General features: G+C 53.2%; 3 protein-coding genes and 1 pseudogene across 4 annotated transcripts in view; 1 reads left to right on the top strand and 3 right to left on the bottom strand.

The window, feature by feature from the left end:
• Nucleotides 1-2592, bottom strand: part of LOC143695937 (uncharacterized) — a 297449-nt gene extending 294857 nt beyond the window's left edge. Inside the window, exon 1 of the transcript XR_013185415.1 lies at nucleotides 2486-2592. The gene's annotated coding sequence lies outside the window, so the exon portion shown is untranslated. The remainder of the gene's footprint in view (nucleotides 1-2485) is intronic.
• LOC143695956 (uncharacterized) overlaps nucleotides 1-15003 on the bottom strand; it is a 758734-nt pseudogene that overhangs the window by 19477 nt on the left and 724254 nt on the right. The window lies entirely within an intron of this gene.
• LOC129131986 (uncharacterized) overlaps nucleotides 1-15003 on the top strand; it is a 150508-nt gene that overhangs the window by 55682 nt on the left and 79823 nt on the right. The window lies entirely within an intron of this gene.
• On the bottom strand, nucleotides 6130-13646 carry LOC129131989 (serine/threonine-protein kinase PAK 3-like). The gene is made up of 11 exons (XM_077191057.1): nucleotides 13568-13646; nucleotides 13061-13098; nucleotides 12282-12657; nucleotides 11715-11778; nucleotides 10835-10883; nucleotides 9687-9796; nucleotides 8813-8930; nucleotides 8320-8419; nucleotides 7705-7901; nucleotides 6666-6803; nucleotides 6130-6219 (listed from the first exon to the last, which is right to left on the bottom strand). The coding sequence occupies exons 1-11, from the start codon at nucleotides 13644-13646 to the stop codon at nucleotides 6130-6132; spliced, it is 1359 nt and encodes a 452-aa protein (XP_077047172.1).

The raw sequence follows: 15003 nt of genomic DNA, 5'->3' as shown, positions 1-15003 counted from the left end.
CCACAGCTGCTGGGGAGCACCACGGCACAATTCCACTCTGGGCTGCCTGGGATTGCATTGCTGCAAAATGTACCGATTTCGTTTCTTTTAAATCTTCTTTCTCTGCTCAGAATGGTTTCTCTACTCAAGGGTTTGCCTTGGGGAAAGGAATTTTAAAGGTTTTATTTAAAGGATGTTACACCACTCAATGGAGATGAGTTCAACATCTCCACAGACTGGGAATAGCCCAAAAGACACCCACAGAGATAACGACCAGCAACAAAACATCAACGCTCAGCAGCAAACAGCAACCAACAGCTACCCCAGACACTGCCCCCGGCACAGCTGGAGACACCTGGTCTGGAAAAGGCTGAGAAGGAAATCCAGGAGTGTGGACCGAATTCACATCAGAGGGGAAGAAATCCGGGTCCAATAGGAAACCAAATACTAAAAACTTACACAATTCGGAAGCAATGAACATAAACCAATGGATTTAGATTGGTTCAGACTACATAAAGTTTAGGAAAAATAGAGTAAAACTCACGTGTTTTGGAATTAGTTTCTCTGCACAGCCGGGCTATTTGTGAAAGAAAGGATTTCTGTTGCACATCCTGGCCAGAACCAAGTAATGCCTTGACTCTCTAACACTAAAGGGATTCCTGGAGAGTTTTTGTTTTCCCTGCAGTTTCAGTAAGAAAATTACAACATGGGAAACTTTTTTATAATAATCCTACCTTATATTGTCAGGTAGATTTGGGACAGAAGAGTGAGAATCAGTTTTTGGTCTGGGTTTTTCCACGTTTGCCTTTATGTTGCATTTTGCAAAATTGAACAGCTTTAACCGTAATACTTAAAACTCGTAAATAGTCAATATTTTTTTTAAAAAAGCAGATTCTTGGGGGCCACATGTGACTCACCAGATGGCTGCCCTGGAAGAGAAGCTTCATTCCAGGCAGCCTGCAGAGGAGCTTTAGAAATGCAAATGAACACTGCTGGGCAAAGCCTGGACAATGTACCTGGGTCTCTTGCCTGGGGCAGGAATTGGGCTCATTCCCTCTGCCCCTCAGCCCAAGCTCTGCCGGCTTGCCCTAATGGAATTTGCCCAGCTCAAGGCAGAGCCCGGGATGAGGATATCTGACCCTGCAACAGAAACAGGTGAAGCTGCAAAGGGAAACAGCAAATGGAGAATGTTGGGAAAACTTCACTATAAATAAATAGGGGGGGAATCATCCCTCTGCCCACTCCAACATGTGCTGTCACTGTCTGTGTTATATAGGGTGTATAAGAGCACTGGGGATTTTTTGCTACCAAAAATTCAGGGAAATCAGTCGGGAATCCAAGTATTTCATTATTAAATTAGAGAAAAGCATCAATTGATGCAGCCCTGGCTGGAGAGAGCAGCCAAAAATGGAGAAAAGATGAACGGCCAGCAGAACAAATCCTACAACACCATGCACCAGCCCCTGGGAACCCAAACTAATTCATAACAGGAGCCACAGAACCTATTTCTCATTTCAATGGCATCATTAGATTACAAGCTGCCCTCGGAATAACCAACCAGACAGCTCCAAATCCTGACCTTCCTGCTGATCAATCCACTGAAATAAGCAACACAACACTTAACCATTGGATGGGATCAGATCATCTGTTAGCAGAAAAAGGAGGAGTTTGTGGAAAATGAAATAACTCAAACTCTATTTGCCAATCTGTTGTGGCTCCCTGGCAGACCATGGGTTAAACGAATGCTGTTTCTCCTCTGATGTGCTACAGCAACTCTCATCTTTTTACCATGCCCCACACCTTGAGAGTGCAGCTCATTCAGCAGCTGAGCGAGGGGCCAGGGGCTTGTAGACAAGGAAGTAACGGGCGAAACCACCAGCTTCAATAAATGTTACTAATTAACACGGACTGCTGCTCACAGAAAGTCCCGCTAAATTCCTGAACTTCCAGAAGAACAAAGACTTAACACAGCCATGAATATCGGCTGTTCTACAAAAGTGGGAATGCACATTAACGAGAACATGCAGTTGGCGGATCGGGAGGTCTGAACCTTCCAAGTACCTCAGCCAGTGGGCAAAGGGAGAGAGAGAATCGGCCGGGAAAATGAAGATAAAAAGGAGGCTGCGAACTACAACGATGGCAGAGAGCGCACGGCAAATGCCCCACGGCCTCTCCCTCTGCTCAGCAATAAAGTCACTTGTACAGGACTCCTCTGTCTCCTCGGGGCTCAGAAACCTCCGGCCACGTGAATTTCCCCGCAGAGCCCCGGGCACGGGGCAGCCGCCTCTGTCCCAGCCACAGGAACCGGGCCGAGCCAGCGCTGCTCCGGCAGCGGCTCCTGCCGAGGCAGCGGCCGCAAGGAGACCGCGGGCAGCCGCTCCCGCAGCGCCCTCAGGCCAGCGGCAACACGCGCCGGACACGGCACAACGAACCCGCCTGAGCCCCCTGCCGCCCCCGAGGCCCGCAGCGAGCCCCGAGCCCCCGCACAACCCAGCGCGCCTCCCACCTGCGCTGCGGCCGCCTCCCAGCTCGGCCGCCGAAGCCTCACCGCGCTCCGGCCGCTGTCGCCGCTCCCCGGCCCGCACAGACGCTCCACCAATGGCGCCGCTGCCGAGCCACGGCCGCCCTCAGGCCGCCACCGGGGCCCTGCCCCGCCCCGATCCCACCAATCAGCGCGCCAGAACCACGACTGACGGCACCGTCGCCCAATCGCAGCCAGGGGCGGGCTCTGCACCCGGCACAGCCTCGCCCCGCGCTCTCAGGGCCCCCCGGGCTGCGTGAGGGCAGAGCCGGAGATGAGGAACAGCCCTGGAACGGGCCCGGGCCCGGGCCCGAGCGGGATTGAGCTGAAAACACAAACAAACTTCTCCGCACCTCCCGCCGCGGCTTTCCCGGCACTGCGGCTCCGGTGGCTCCGGCTGAGCGGAGGCCCCGGAGCCTCACTACTGCTACCTCTAATTAGGAGCATCAAGGAATCGCTTTGATTTCCCCCAAAAAAGGAAAACTGCCCCAACCCTATGGATGAGTGGGGGAGGGGAGAGATTTCTGACAGCAAACTCCAAAATCTCAGAGCAGGATAATGAGGAGTAAGTGAAGAGCCTTAAATCCAGCCTTTCCCCACGCCTCCCTCCTTCCAGCTGCACCTCCTACCCCGGCAGTGCCGGAGACAGGGAATGGGGCCGTGCTCACTTCATGCCCCGGGGCTTCTCCCTCTGCTCAGGGACGGGAGTCGTTCCCCTGCTGCACCCTGGGCTCTCTCCCACCGGAGACTTCTCCAGGAACTTCTCCAAGCTGAGTCCATCCCACGGGGCACAGCCCCCCTCCAAGTGCTGCAGCGTGGGTCACTGTGCCCCGGGGTCAGTCCTGCCAGGACAGGCTGCTCCAGCGGGGCCCCTCTGGCCACGGGGTCACAGCCTCCTCTCAGGCATCCCCGTGCTCCAGCGTGGCTGCTCCGGGGGCTGCAGGGGGATCTCTGCATCCCCATGGATCTGCAGGGGGATCTCTGCATCCCCATGGATCTGCAGGGGGATCTCTGCTACTCCATGGATCTCTCCATCTGGCACCGCCGTTTTTGGAGGTACCAGGAATAGGCTGAGCTCTGCCTGAAGCTCTTCTCACATTCCCCACACCCTTCCGGGCACAGGGAAGCTTTTACCTCCTCACAGCTCCCCAGGCTGGGTTTGCAGCCCCTCCTCGTGTGGGATCTCTGGGGCTTTTCCTCCCCATTGGATTCCTGCGCCGTGGAGCTGTTCCAAATGGCCTCTTCCACGAGGTTCTGTGGCAGGGATTTGTTCTCCCTGGTCTCTGTCCACAGCTCAGTGCGTGAGGGAGGAAGGACAAGGAGAGGAAGAGACAGGGAGAAGGGAAAAGGAAAAGGCAGGAGGAGAGGAAGGAACAAGGGAGGAAGGAGATGGGAAAGGAACATAGATGGATGTAGGACAGAATGAGGAGAAGAAGGAGCGTGGACAAGGAGAAGATGGGATTTGCCTCCATGCCAGAGGGAAGGGGAAGGAGATCCCCCCAGTCCATCCCTGGCAGGATGGTGTTGGCAGTGAGGCTGTCCTGCAGCGATGCTGGGCTGGGAGATGGAGCAGCAGGGAGGGGAAAGGGGCAGTGATTCCTCCTGCCCTGCCTGGCAGTCCCAGTCTGGAGCATCCTGGCGCTGCCGAGGCCCTTGGAGCGTCCGGCACTCAGGAGCCCGGAGCTCACGGCTGCTTTATAAAGCTGACAAAGTCGGCAGGATGGGTCTGGGTATGATCTCAGCAAACTGGGTTTATTGGTACAGGAACAGGGGACAGAGCTGAACAGGGTCCAGGCACAAAGACAGGGTGCAAGCCGAGGGCACAGGGGGTTTTTGTATGGGGTAGTGAGGGTGGAGCTGAGGGTCAGGGTCCAATGGATATGGGGGAAATGGAGCAAAGGAGGGGTTAAGGGTCGGGACAGCTAATAGGGAAACAGGGGCAGAGGAATGCAGTAAACTGGGCGAATGGAGGGACAGAGAGGGAGAACATTCTAGGGACTAACCTGAGATGGGTAACAGGGGGTGAACTAGGATAATTAGGCCAACAGGCCAATGGGATAACATAACTTTCCAAAAATCAGCTGGTGCTTGCAAAGATCTATAGGAGAAGCAAGCTTTTCACCATAACCTTGAAATCTATTCTTCTTATTAGGGACCAGTCCTCCACGGGTGGGAGATTGAGACTCCCATGAGACTCCACACCAGTGCATCTTCCTTTTCCTCGCAGCCTCCTTCTCCTCCGTCCAGACAAAGTTTAGGGTTGACAAATCCTGGCTTTGGGGGAAGAACAAGGGGTGAGCACCTTGGGTTTTGTGAGAAATGAGCCTCACTCTTTAGAATTTTTGAAAGTTTAATAAGGAATAATAAGGGACAAATCAGTAACAGCGCTTGTGCTTGGCAATGGCCAGAGGCACACCGGTTAACCACAGCAACTCTTCTTGTCTAGTTTCTCCATTGTATTGTTCAAATACATATTCATAGTGATTATATATATTCAAACATTTCCTTGAACTCATTTACATGTTCCAGGAATTCTTTAGGTTGGTTTGACCCCCAACTCGCCTTTTTAGAGCACATGCAGGAATCGTGGATTGCTGTTTTGAGGGTTGTGTGTCACTGCCTCACAAGGGCCCCTGTTCTGTGGTTTCAGCAGGTGACAGTTATTGACAGTGGAAGGGTCAGTGGCAGGGGCCTCATCACATCCCTTCCTTAGATGTTATCTGACCATGCAGATGCTTTTAGCTACTTCCACAAGTACTTTAAATGAACATTAGCTATTTCACAAATATCTCTGAGTTGTTATTGTCAGTTAGTTACAAAAATAAAAGCATTAGTTCTTATTTCACAACTACGGCTACTTCTGCAAAAGTTAACATTCTAATGCACAACACATGGCATCCACTTTAATATTTTGCAAAAGCCAAAACTATAATGTATGTTTTTCACACTGTCCTCAAACTGAAATATCATCCATAAATGATGTTCTGAGGATATGAGCTACACAGGGGCCAGGGCATTGGCCACAAAAAACTGACAAATTATACTATAGCAAAAGCAGTGAAAAGTGATTACAAACTGTACTCTATCAAAATTGTTGTGATTAAGAATATTTTGCAGAAGTCAATATCTAATAGCAAAAGCCAGCACTACCTAGTTATTTATAACAAACCCAGGGCAGGTTTTTCCCTTGCATGGAGCACCTGGGCCTTCCCCGGGCCCCTTCTGCCCTCCTGCAGAGCCGGTGGCATTTTCCAGCACACACAGTTTGTAACCAAGAGCCGGGTGCAGCCGAGAAGGCTCCAAGCGCCTCCTTCCAGGCTGACTCTGCAGGTGCCCAGGCTGCTCTGGGCTCTGCCAGGGCTCTGCTGGTGCTCAGCTCTGGGCCAGGCTGGGCCCGCCCTCCCCTCACATTGCTCCGTGCAGCTGAGTCACAGCAGGAGAGGGAAGGGACACGTCAAGGGAGTTGAGGTTTAAGAGCGTTTTTATTCATAAAACTTTCATAACAAACAGGCTGCTCTAACTACCATAACTAACTAGCAATGCTAACTACCCTAACTAACTACCAGTGCTAACTACCATGACTAACTAATTGTCCTAACTACTGTAAGAAGAAGCTGTCCTCAAGTGCTTCATCTGCTCTGCTGCTCCCTCAGGTTCTTTGCTGCAGTGATCAGAGGGGTCAGGCTGGAGAGAGGCTTGGCTGATGATAAAAATGGGTGCTGCCCAAAGGATAAAAAGGAAAGAAATGAACTGTTACTTTCCAGAGTCAAGTTCCTCACAGGCTCTGTTGCAACAGGACAAAGGGAAATGGTTTGAAAATCGAGGGAAGCAGGCTCAGATTAGATCTAAGGAAGAATTTTTTAACCGGGAGAGTGGGGAAACACTGACAGGGGGTGCCCAGAGATGTGGGAGGTGCCTCCTGCCTGGAAACATCCAAGCTCAGGTCAGGCAGGGCTCTGAGGCCCCTGAGCTGCTTGAAGATGTCCCTGCTCGCTGTGGGGCACCAGGTCCAGATGAGCTCGAAAGGAGCCTGCCAGGCCACAGCGGGCGAGGATTCTGCTCGCTCTGCGCGTGGAACGCAGCGAGACTGGAGACTATCGGAGGGGGCCCCACAAGAAAACCCCTCCCTGGCGCTGCTGCTTCCCCTGCAGCCCTTGGCTCTCACCTGCAGCAGCTCCTGGGCAGCCCAGCGCCGCTCCTCGTCCGGCTCCAGGCTGCACTCGAGGAAGTCCCGCAGCAGAGCCGACAGGCGCCGGGGCTCCTGCAGCTGCGGGGTCCCGTTCTGCCGGATCAGAGCGCGAGCCTGCAGGGAAAGCAAACTCAGCGCTCTGCCAGCTTCCTTCACACCCACACGGGCTCACATCCACCCCGGGGCCTCAGCCCCAGCTCCAGGGCCACTTTCCTCCCTGCCAGAGATGCTGCTCAGAGCTCATTTTGCTATGCAAACCAAAAAACCCAAACCCTGGGGCTGCCACAGCCACTGCAACATCCAAATGATCTCGCCTTGAGAGCCAGTTTCATTGGCTGGCTTTGTTAGTAGGAACCTCCATCAGAAATAGCCCATTTTGCTTCTCCAAATATGGACACCAGCTTTACAGGCCATTTTCCAGATTCAGTGTGGTCTGCCTGTGTTATTTCAGAGGACTCTTCCATCAAGTGCATCTCTGCAGTGCCACTGACACTCAAGTAAATGCATTCCTGATGCCCCATCCCAGAAACTGCCAGGCAAGAAACAGGAGGTTTGTGATGCTGAAAGCTCAGGCTTGGTGACACAGTAGTTTGGACTAGGAAAGAAATGTGTTAGACTATGGGGATGTTAAACCATCATCTTCATGTTTTCAACAAGTTTCCCAGTGAGAAGAATCAGGGGAGATCATCTTGCAAAACCTCTTTTAGAAACTCCTGCAGAAATCTTGTTGGGTTTGGGGCTGGGATTTGGGGATGGTGTGGGGTTTTCTTGCAAGATAACATTAGAGCTGATGCACTTGCTTCATATTTCCAGGTCATCCTCACAGCTAGAAGAGCTGCAACAACGAAAAGCCCAAAGCAAATTGTTGCTGGAGACTGCAGAACATTCATCTGTGTAGAGGCACAAGTCCTCTGGGAATTCCCTTCCCATGTGCAGAAACCTCCAGCTGCTGCTCCCAGTGCAGGGTCCCCCTGTGCTCGCAGCCTCTGCAGGCACTGGAGAATTTGCCTCTTACCATGGCCGCCGTTTCCCTGAAGTAAGGAGGTTCTCCTTCCACCATCTCGATGGTCACAATGCCGAAGGACCAGATGTCCACCTTGGGGCCATAAGGAGATCTGGTCACAACTTCTGGGGCCATCCAGTGAGCAGTGCCCACCATGGAGCTGCGCTGGTCCTGCTCAGGGCTGAGCTGAGCGCAGAGGCCAAAATCAGCTGAGGACAGAAACAAACCCTGTCAAAGGCAGCTGCAATGAGGAAACCAAGCACAAAGATTCCCCACGCTCAGTCTGAGAATGCAGTAGTGAAGTCAGCTGGAAAAGCCCTCAGGGCTGTAGCCAAGGAAAGATGGAACTGAGCCCTTCAAGAAACCCTCAGCTTTCCTTCAGTGGCTTTTACTGATTCCCTTGGAGCTTTAGATTCCCACTGCTGCCCCTCTGGAAGGGCCATGGCCAGAGCAAAGGCACTGCTGGCCCCCTGCTCCTCTCCTGAGCTCTCTGCAGGGGCAGCTGCTCTCAGCTGGCAGCAGGGGCCGGGCAGTGCCCCCAGCAGCCCTTGTGGGGCTCTGGCCCTCCCTGGGAAGCAGCCCCAGCCCCGCAGCCCGGGAGCGCCGTGCCTGGCCAGGAACACCCACCCAGCCTGACAGAGCCGTCCATGCCCAGGAGGATGTTGGAGCTCTTCAGATCCCTGTGGATCACCCGGTTGGAATGGAGGAAATCCAGGCCCTGCAGACACTGATAGAGAACAATAAACACAAGGGCAAAAACCAATGGCTGGAATATATCACACCAGAAAGGACAGCTCAGAATTCTGCCAGCAGCAGCTTTGCTGTGACAGGCCAGGAGTGCAGTGCACACAAGCTCCAGGCAAACGGTTCAAGGCAAAGCTGAGAACAGCAAATCAAATCCAAAGCACACAGAGAGTACCACAACAGCAGGAGAGAGAACAAGAACAGAGTAGAAGTGCAGTGATGCTGGCAGGCCGTTCACTGCAGAGGCTCTTTCTTCTCCAGCTCATGAAAACAACTCAGAAACAAAGCCCTGAGCATGGAGCCACTCCTTTTCTCACGCCCTGTTTGGAAGGACCATCATGTCCCAGCCATGGGAGTGACAAGCAGGATCCCTCACCTCCCGACTGACAGCTGCCATCTCTCCTTCAGCCATGTGTGTCTGTCTGACAACGTCCCGCAAAGTTCCTCCATCCATATATTCTATCACCAGCCAGAGATCTCCATCAACAAGGAAGCTGGAAGAGGAAAACAATGGCATGGAGATGAAAGTGCAGAGCTCAGTTCCCCCATAGAAAAGCCTGGAGTGGAGTTTTGTTTCCAGGTCACTTGTCAGTGAGGACAGAATCAGATGGAGAGACATTCCTGCCAGGCTGCACAGCCCTTGGAATCTGCACAGTCTAAAGGGGAAGGAGACACCTGTGAGAAAGGAGAGGCTTTGGATGGCAAGCAGGTGAAAAATGCAGTTTAGCAACAGCCCAGATCAATATGGAATCACAACCCTTGGCCCCAGCTGGTTCAGCTTCTGAACTCATCAGTTCCACCATTCCCTCCAGAACAAGGCAACACAACTGCAAGGGTTATCCAGGGGAGGAGGCCGTGCAGCACTTGGGACAAAAGCAGTCAGAAAACCTTTCAGAAAGTCCCTTCAGAAACAGGCAAGGCCAGTGAAAAATGGGCAAATGAGTCATTTCTGGAAACAAGAACTTGGTCTTACTGGCATTTTTAGCAATGGAAAAGGGCTGGGAAGAAGAAGCCAAGGGAAATAATTTCTGCTGTGGTTTATCAGCACTTGCTGGGAGACACAGCAAACGGGGTCAACTTGAAGGAAAACCAAAGCAAAGCAACCAAAGCACATGGAAGGAGTGAACTGCCAGGCTGTTGGTTTGGGAAGATGTGGCTGGGTCAGGCATTTTCAAAACAGGCTACAGACTCCTGATGCCAGGAAAGGTTAACGCAGGGCCCGGGCTCGGGATCAGAGCTGAAGCACTCACCTGTCCAAAGAGTTGACAATGTTGGGGTTCTTCTTGTCCTTCAGGAGCAGGATCTCATTCACAGCTCGTTCCCTGTTCTGCCCTCTGAGACTCATTTTCTTGATGGCCACCTGAAGGGACATTGCAGCCTTGAACTGGAGGAGTCTGTGGCAGGAGGCCACAGCAAACACGGAGCGAGTCTTTGTGGAGCGACAGAGCCGGGCTGTGCCAAACTGCCTTGGGATGGGACACCAGAGCTCAGCAAGGGCCATTCCCACAGCCCATTGCTCTGCCAGCTGGGGGCTGCTTACAGGACACATGGCCAGAGACATTTGGCCCTGCAAGCTCTGCAGAAATGGTCCCTCAGCTGTCAGCCTCAAAGCTCTAACAACATTCTCTGCACCTACAGTCTTCTCAAATGGCCTCAACACTCTTATTATTATTATTCAAACCCATTTTGCAAGCAGGAGGTAATTCTGGTTCTCTGAAAACAGAGCAAAACAGCCAGGAACCCCTTAGCAATTCTATGGGATTTGGTCATGATTTCAGATGCAACTGCTCTGTTTGGGATTGCACAACAAAGCAGACACGCACACCCATTGCTCAGGTGATCCCTGTCACAGGCTGTCACTGACACCAGACCAAACACAACTTCAGGGTTTAGGAGAAACCTTTGCTCTGGACATCCATCTTCTCATTTCTCTCCCTCTCTCTCTGTGAACAGCTGAAGTAGGACTAAAACCCAAATTGAGCCCAAGCAGGATCTCTCCCTAATTAGGCCTTGAGGTATCCTTTGAAGATAAAAGGCAGGATGGAAATAATATTGTTATAGTTTAGCTAAGAATAGCTAAATAATGTTCCTGTCTAAGGTTGGGATGAAGATAAATTGGGCCTCAGTCTCCAGCAGCTGATGCATTCACACTTTTAGATATGAAGGCCAAGCCAGCGTGTCCTGCTCTGACAGACACCGCTGCCCTCCTTGCATTCCTTTGGTGCTTCAGAAGGACCAAGTCTGTCCCAGCTGTGCTCTGCAGGCTGACACTGCTCTGCCTTCAGAGGAGCAGCCCAGGCAGGAAAGCTCTGCTGGCCCCCAAAGCTGCAGCCACAGCTCCCAGCAGAGGGGAAAGCCCTGGAGAGCTGCCAGACGTGCTGGGCGTGTTGGCACTGACCTCTCCTCCAGTGGCCCTGTCGAGTCCTTTATAAACGGTTCCAAAAGCCCTGGAGACAAAACAGCAGAGAAGAAAGAAGCAGCGCTTTAGGCCCTGGCAGGGAAAGCCAGCCCAGACAGGAGATCTCTGCTGCCTGCAGCGTTCACAAACACCTGGCTGCATCGACCCTTCCAACAACAGCACAGCAGCCACCAGCCCTCTGCCATGCAAGGTGTGCAGGAGAAAACTAAGACCCAACATGAAGGAATTGGGCTGGAGCAAATCCCAAATATCCACCCTGAATTGCTTTAGTTCCAAAGCTAGGAGGATAAATGGGTGTCTAAAGAACTGGAAAAGAATGCATTTCATGCTTTTCCACTTCCTGCCTAAGACCTGCAGGTTCCACAAGGGCCCTGCCATCCGGCAGGTGATGCTTTTTCCCCCAGAGTGCATCAGCTCTGTGTCTGTTACTGAATGGATGGGGTCTGCTACCTGTGCTAGAATAGAGCACTTATTAGTTCATCTCTGGTTTCTGTTTCTAAACCATTAGGTTGATAATCCTGACCAGTGGATATTTTTTGAAGGAAAATATTTGAAAGAAATCTTCTTGAGAACTGTTTTCTGACAGTCACCAGATGGTGAGTTGCCCTTTTAGGCAATCCAGTTCCAGGGACAGAAGATCTTCCAGGTCCTGCTCCTTGCTGCAGGCAGGACACTGCCAGCCTCAGGGGCCTTTGACGGCACCTTCTGACCACAGTTATCAATTCTGATCAGGACTGAGAGACAGCAGGATGGTAGCCCAGTGTCTGAAGCTGCTTGGAGCTCTCCTGACTTCTCACTTGATCCTGCACCAGCACAACACCCGGCCCTGCTTGTGCAGCAGTAGCTGCCGTGCACTTACCCTTGGCCAATCTGCTCCAGTTCCAGGTATTTCTCGGCAGGCTCCTCCTCGCTCACGGTGTTCCCTGAAAGAAACCACGTGGAAGACGCTCCCTCCCAGAGTGAGACCCTGCCTTGCAGCAGAGCCAGAAGCAGCCCCACTCCCTGGGGCCGTGAGCCCCTTGGTGTCAGCTGGGGAAGGACAATAAATGGCTCGGTGACATTCAGCTGCAGAGCAACACTGGGTGCAGCTGATGCCCAGACACACACACAGCACCTGCTCGGGCACCCAGGAACAGAGCAGACGTACTCAGCTGCATCAGGCACCACTCCCCTCTCCCCTCTGGCTGCCCGGCTGTGCTGCTGTCAGAATGTTCAGCCCAGGATCCCACAGCAGAGGGAGGTTCATTGTCCTCTTCCCAAGCAGAGGGAGCTTCTCCATCCTCTTCCGAAAATGCTGCAGCTTCTCCATCCTCTTCCCAAAATGCTGCAGCTTCTCCATCCTCTTCCCAAAATGCTGGAGGTTCGCCATCCTCTTTCCAAGCCTGGGGATGTTTGCTGTCCACTTCCCATGCTGGGAGATGTTCACTCTCCTCTTCCCAAGCCACAGGGTATCCTCCATCCTCATCCCACACTGGGAGATGTCCATTGTCCTCATCCCACTCTGTGGGAGCTTGGCCACTCTGGTCCCACACCAGGGGACATCCACCGTCCTCGTCCCAGGCCGGGAGATGTCCCCTGTCCTTGTCCCACCCCGCGGGAGCCTCGCCGTTGCATTCCCACCCCGCGGGATGTTCGCCCTCATCTCCCAGAGCAGCAGGAAGTTCACTGTCATCTCCCAGCACTGAGGGAAGTTCACCATCGTCCCCCAGAGCAGCGGGAAGCTCACTGCTGTCTTCCTCCTCTTGGGCCTCCTCTTCGTAAGCAGAGGGAGCCCCAGGAGGTGCTGGTGCTGCTTCTGTGCCCTGTGGACAGACGGCAGCGTGAGGGACAGGAAGTTCTATCTCAGTTATCACCTTATTTATCCTCAGCTGCACATCCAGCTGCACTACGCAGAAATTTGGTTTGGAGCTGTTCCAACTAACAATGGGCTACAGTCGACATTGCCACTTATTGTTGGGAATTCGATATTCCACCATGGCTAAAGCCAGCAAGCAATCCTCTGCCTGCAAAACCAGACCTGCAGCTCTTCAAAAACTCTTCAGCAGAAAAGGAGAAAACTGATGGGAATTCCTTTGCTGCTGCTGCTGCTGCAAAGACACTGACAGGACCTTTCCTTCAGCCTCCCAGACTGGCCCTCGACTGCCACATGCCGAGCTCACAACTTGCTGCACAATTCCAAACACCAAAGGTTCCTTTCCCACTCACCGAAGGAGGAGCTGCTCGGAATGCAGACATGAGGTGCCCTGCAATGGGAGAGGGAACATGAACCAGATGCTGTTAGGAGAAAAACTGCCAGTGGTGGGAAATGCCACGGAGCAAGGCAACCCCAAGAGAGCATTTTACTTTCACAGCATCCCTCCAGGAGCCACAGTCCCTTCCCACAGCAAGCAAGAGAACAAGCACAAAATACTGGGCTGGGTCAGTTCTTGGCTGGAGCAGCAAACGGAGGCAGTTCCAGGCTCAGATGGAACTGGCACAGACTCCCTGCTTGAGGGAACAGAACCCCCCAGGGCTCATTGCAGATGCTGTGCATGCCCCGCTGGCTGCAGACACCCCCTTTTTCAGCTGCAGCTGCTGGCAGGAGCTCTCCCAAAGCAATGGTGTCTTCATGGCAATTTGATTCCAAAGTCAACTCAGCTCCAGAGGAAGAACAGAAAGCACACAGCAAGCCCAAAGCCACAGATGCTGCACCGAGGGAAAACCTCAACTTACGTGCCAAGTGGGTTAAAAAATACCCCGAATAAGCCACAGAGTACAGAGTGCAAACTGCAGCAGCCACGTGCTGGATCATTTTGGCTGCGCTGCACACGCCTGCAGCCTGTAGCCCTGCAAGCACAGAAGGACAGGGCTGGGCTGGCTGCTGAGAATGCCTCGGGCAGGAGGATCCTCCGGCAGCGAGCCCAGAGCCACTCTGGGCACTGAGGCCTCCGTGTCCCACAGCAACGGGAACACCACGGGGACGTGGCGCTGTTCCTGTGACATCCCAGCAGCAGCTCACGCAGAAACTGCCTGGAAGGTTCTCCTGTGTCACAAAGGAGCACAAAGAACCCTCCCAGGGCACAGCCCATGGCCCAAAGGATGCAAGAGGAACTCAGAAAATGCAGCAAACAAGGACACCCCATAGCCCAGCCTGAACACTGAGGAGAACAAGGACAGGACCAAAGCAAAGGAAACGTGACCTTTAGTCACTGATAGTTCTGACTAAAAGCAGCAAGCCTTGTTCCATCTGGGATCTTTGTTCTAGTTCTAAAAACAAGCAAGGTCCTCCACTCTAAATACAGAGAAGGCAGGAACTGGGGAGGAGGTGGGATTAGGAAGGAGGAGGAGGAGGAGGGAGAGAGGAAAAGGAGGAGCAGGAGCAGGAACAGGAGGAACAGGAGGTTCCAGTGCCCCCTGTGGCCGCAGCCACGGGACCATCGCCCCCAGCTCGTCTTGCAGCTCAGTGGGGAGGGGGAGCTCGTCCCAAATCTATCGGGGGGTCCCTGAGAGGGTTTTTTATTGGGGTGTGTTTGGAGCTTGCAGATTGTGGAATTGACCCCAAATATCATCTGGTGTCTCTGGGAGGTTTTGTTTTCTCTGTGTGTGTAGGTTTGGATCTTGCAGGACCCCAAAGCTGAGCCCCTTGGGGGGGATCTTTGGGGGCCCACGTGGCCATTGCCCAGTATGGGCAGGGGAGGACATTGGTCCTGGGGACTGCCGGGAGAGCAGAGGAGGGGAACCCCTGGGACCCCCAGAGTGGGGAGAGCAGAGAGGGGCGATCCCAGAGCTGGGGGACCCCGGCAGACTGGAAAGGGGGGGAGCCTGGAGAGGAGGGACCCCTGGGACCCCTGGGATCTCAGAGTAGAGCATCAGGGGAGAAGGGCCCCCATGGACCCCCAAAAGGCCCTGGATCATCCCTGAGCAGGACGCCAGAGAATGGAGAAGCCCTGGAACCATTGGACCCCCATGATCCTAAGGAAAGGAAACCTCTTGAACCCCAAAAGTGGGGAGATCAGCAATAGGGAACTGCTGGGAGAGTTTTTTGGGGCTGAATCTTGACATTGTGGGGATTTTCATGGACAGAAGACTCCTGCTGACTTCTAGAGATGGACCTGGCCAGGAGGAGCCTCTACTCCAAGGCGCTCCCACATTGGTTTCCCCAAACCAGG

Source organism: Agelaius phoeniceus, chromosome 27, assembly GCF_051311805.1.
Source record: "Agelaius phoeniceus isolate bAgePho1 chromosome 27, bAgePho1.hap1, whole genome shotgun sequence".
Classification (NCBI taxonomy): Eukaryota; Metazoa; Chordata; class Aves; order Passeriformes; family Icteridae; genus Agelaius; species Agelaius phoeniceus.
This window is presented reverse-complemented; position numbering and strand designations above follow the sequence as displayed.

What these genes read in the sequence shown, in the direction of transcription:
- LOC129131989 (XM_077191057.1), bottom strand. Translation starts at nt 13,646, where the DNA reads ATGATCCAGCACGTGGCTGCTGCAGTTTGCACTCTGTACTCTGTGGCT. An exon ending in GGACGGCTCTGTCAGGCTGG is followed by an intron (nt 7,902 to 8,319) that starts GTGGGTGTTCCT and finishes TTCTGTCCTCAG; the next exon opens with CTGATTTTGGCCTCTGCGCT. An exon ending in CTGCCCAGGAGCTGCTGCAG is followed by an intron (nt 6,220 to 6,665) that starts GTGAGAGCCAAG and finishes TCCTTTGGGCAG; the next exon opens with CACCCATTTTTATCATCAGC.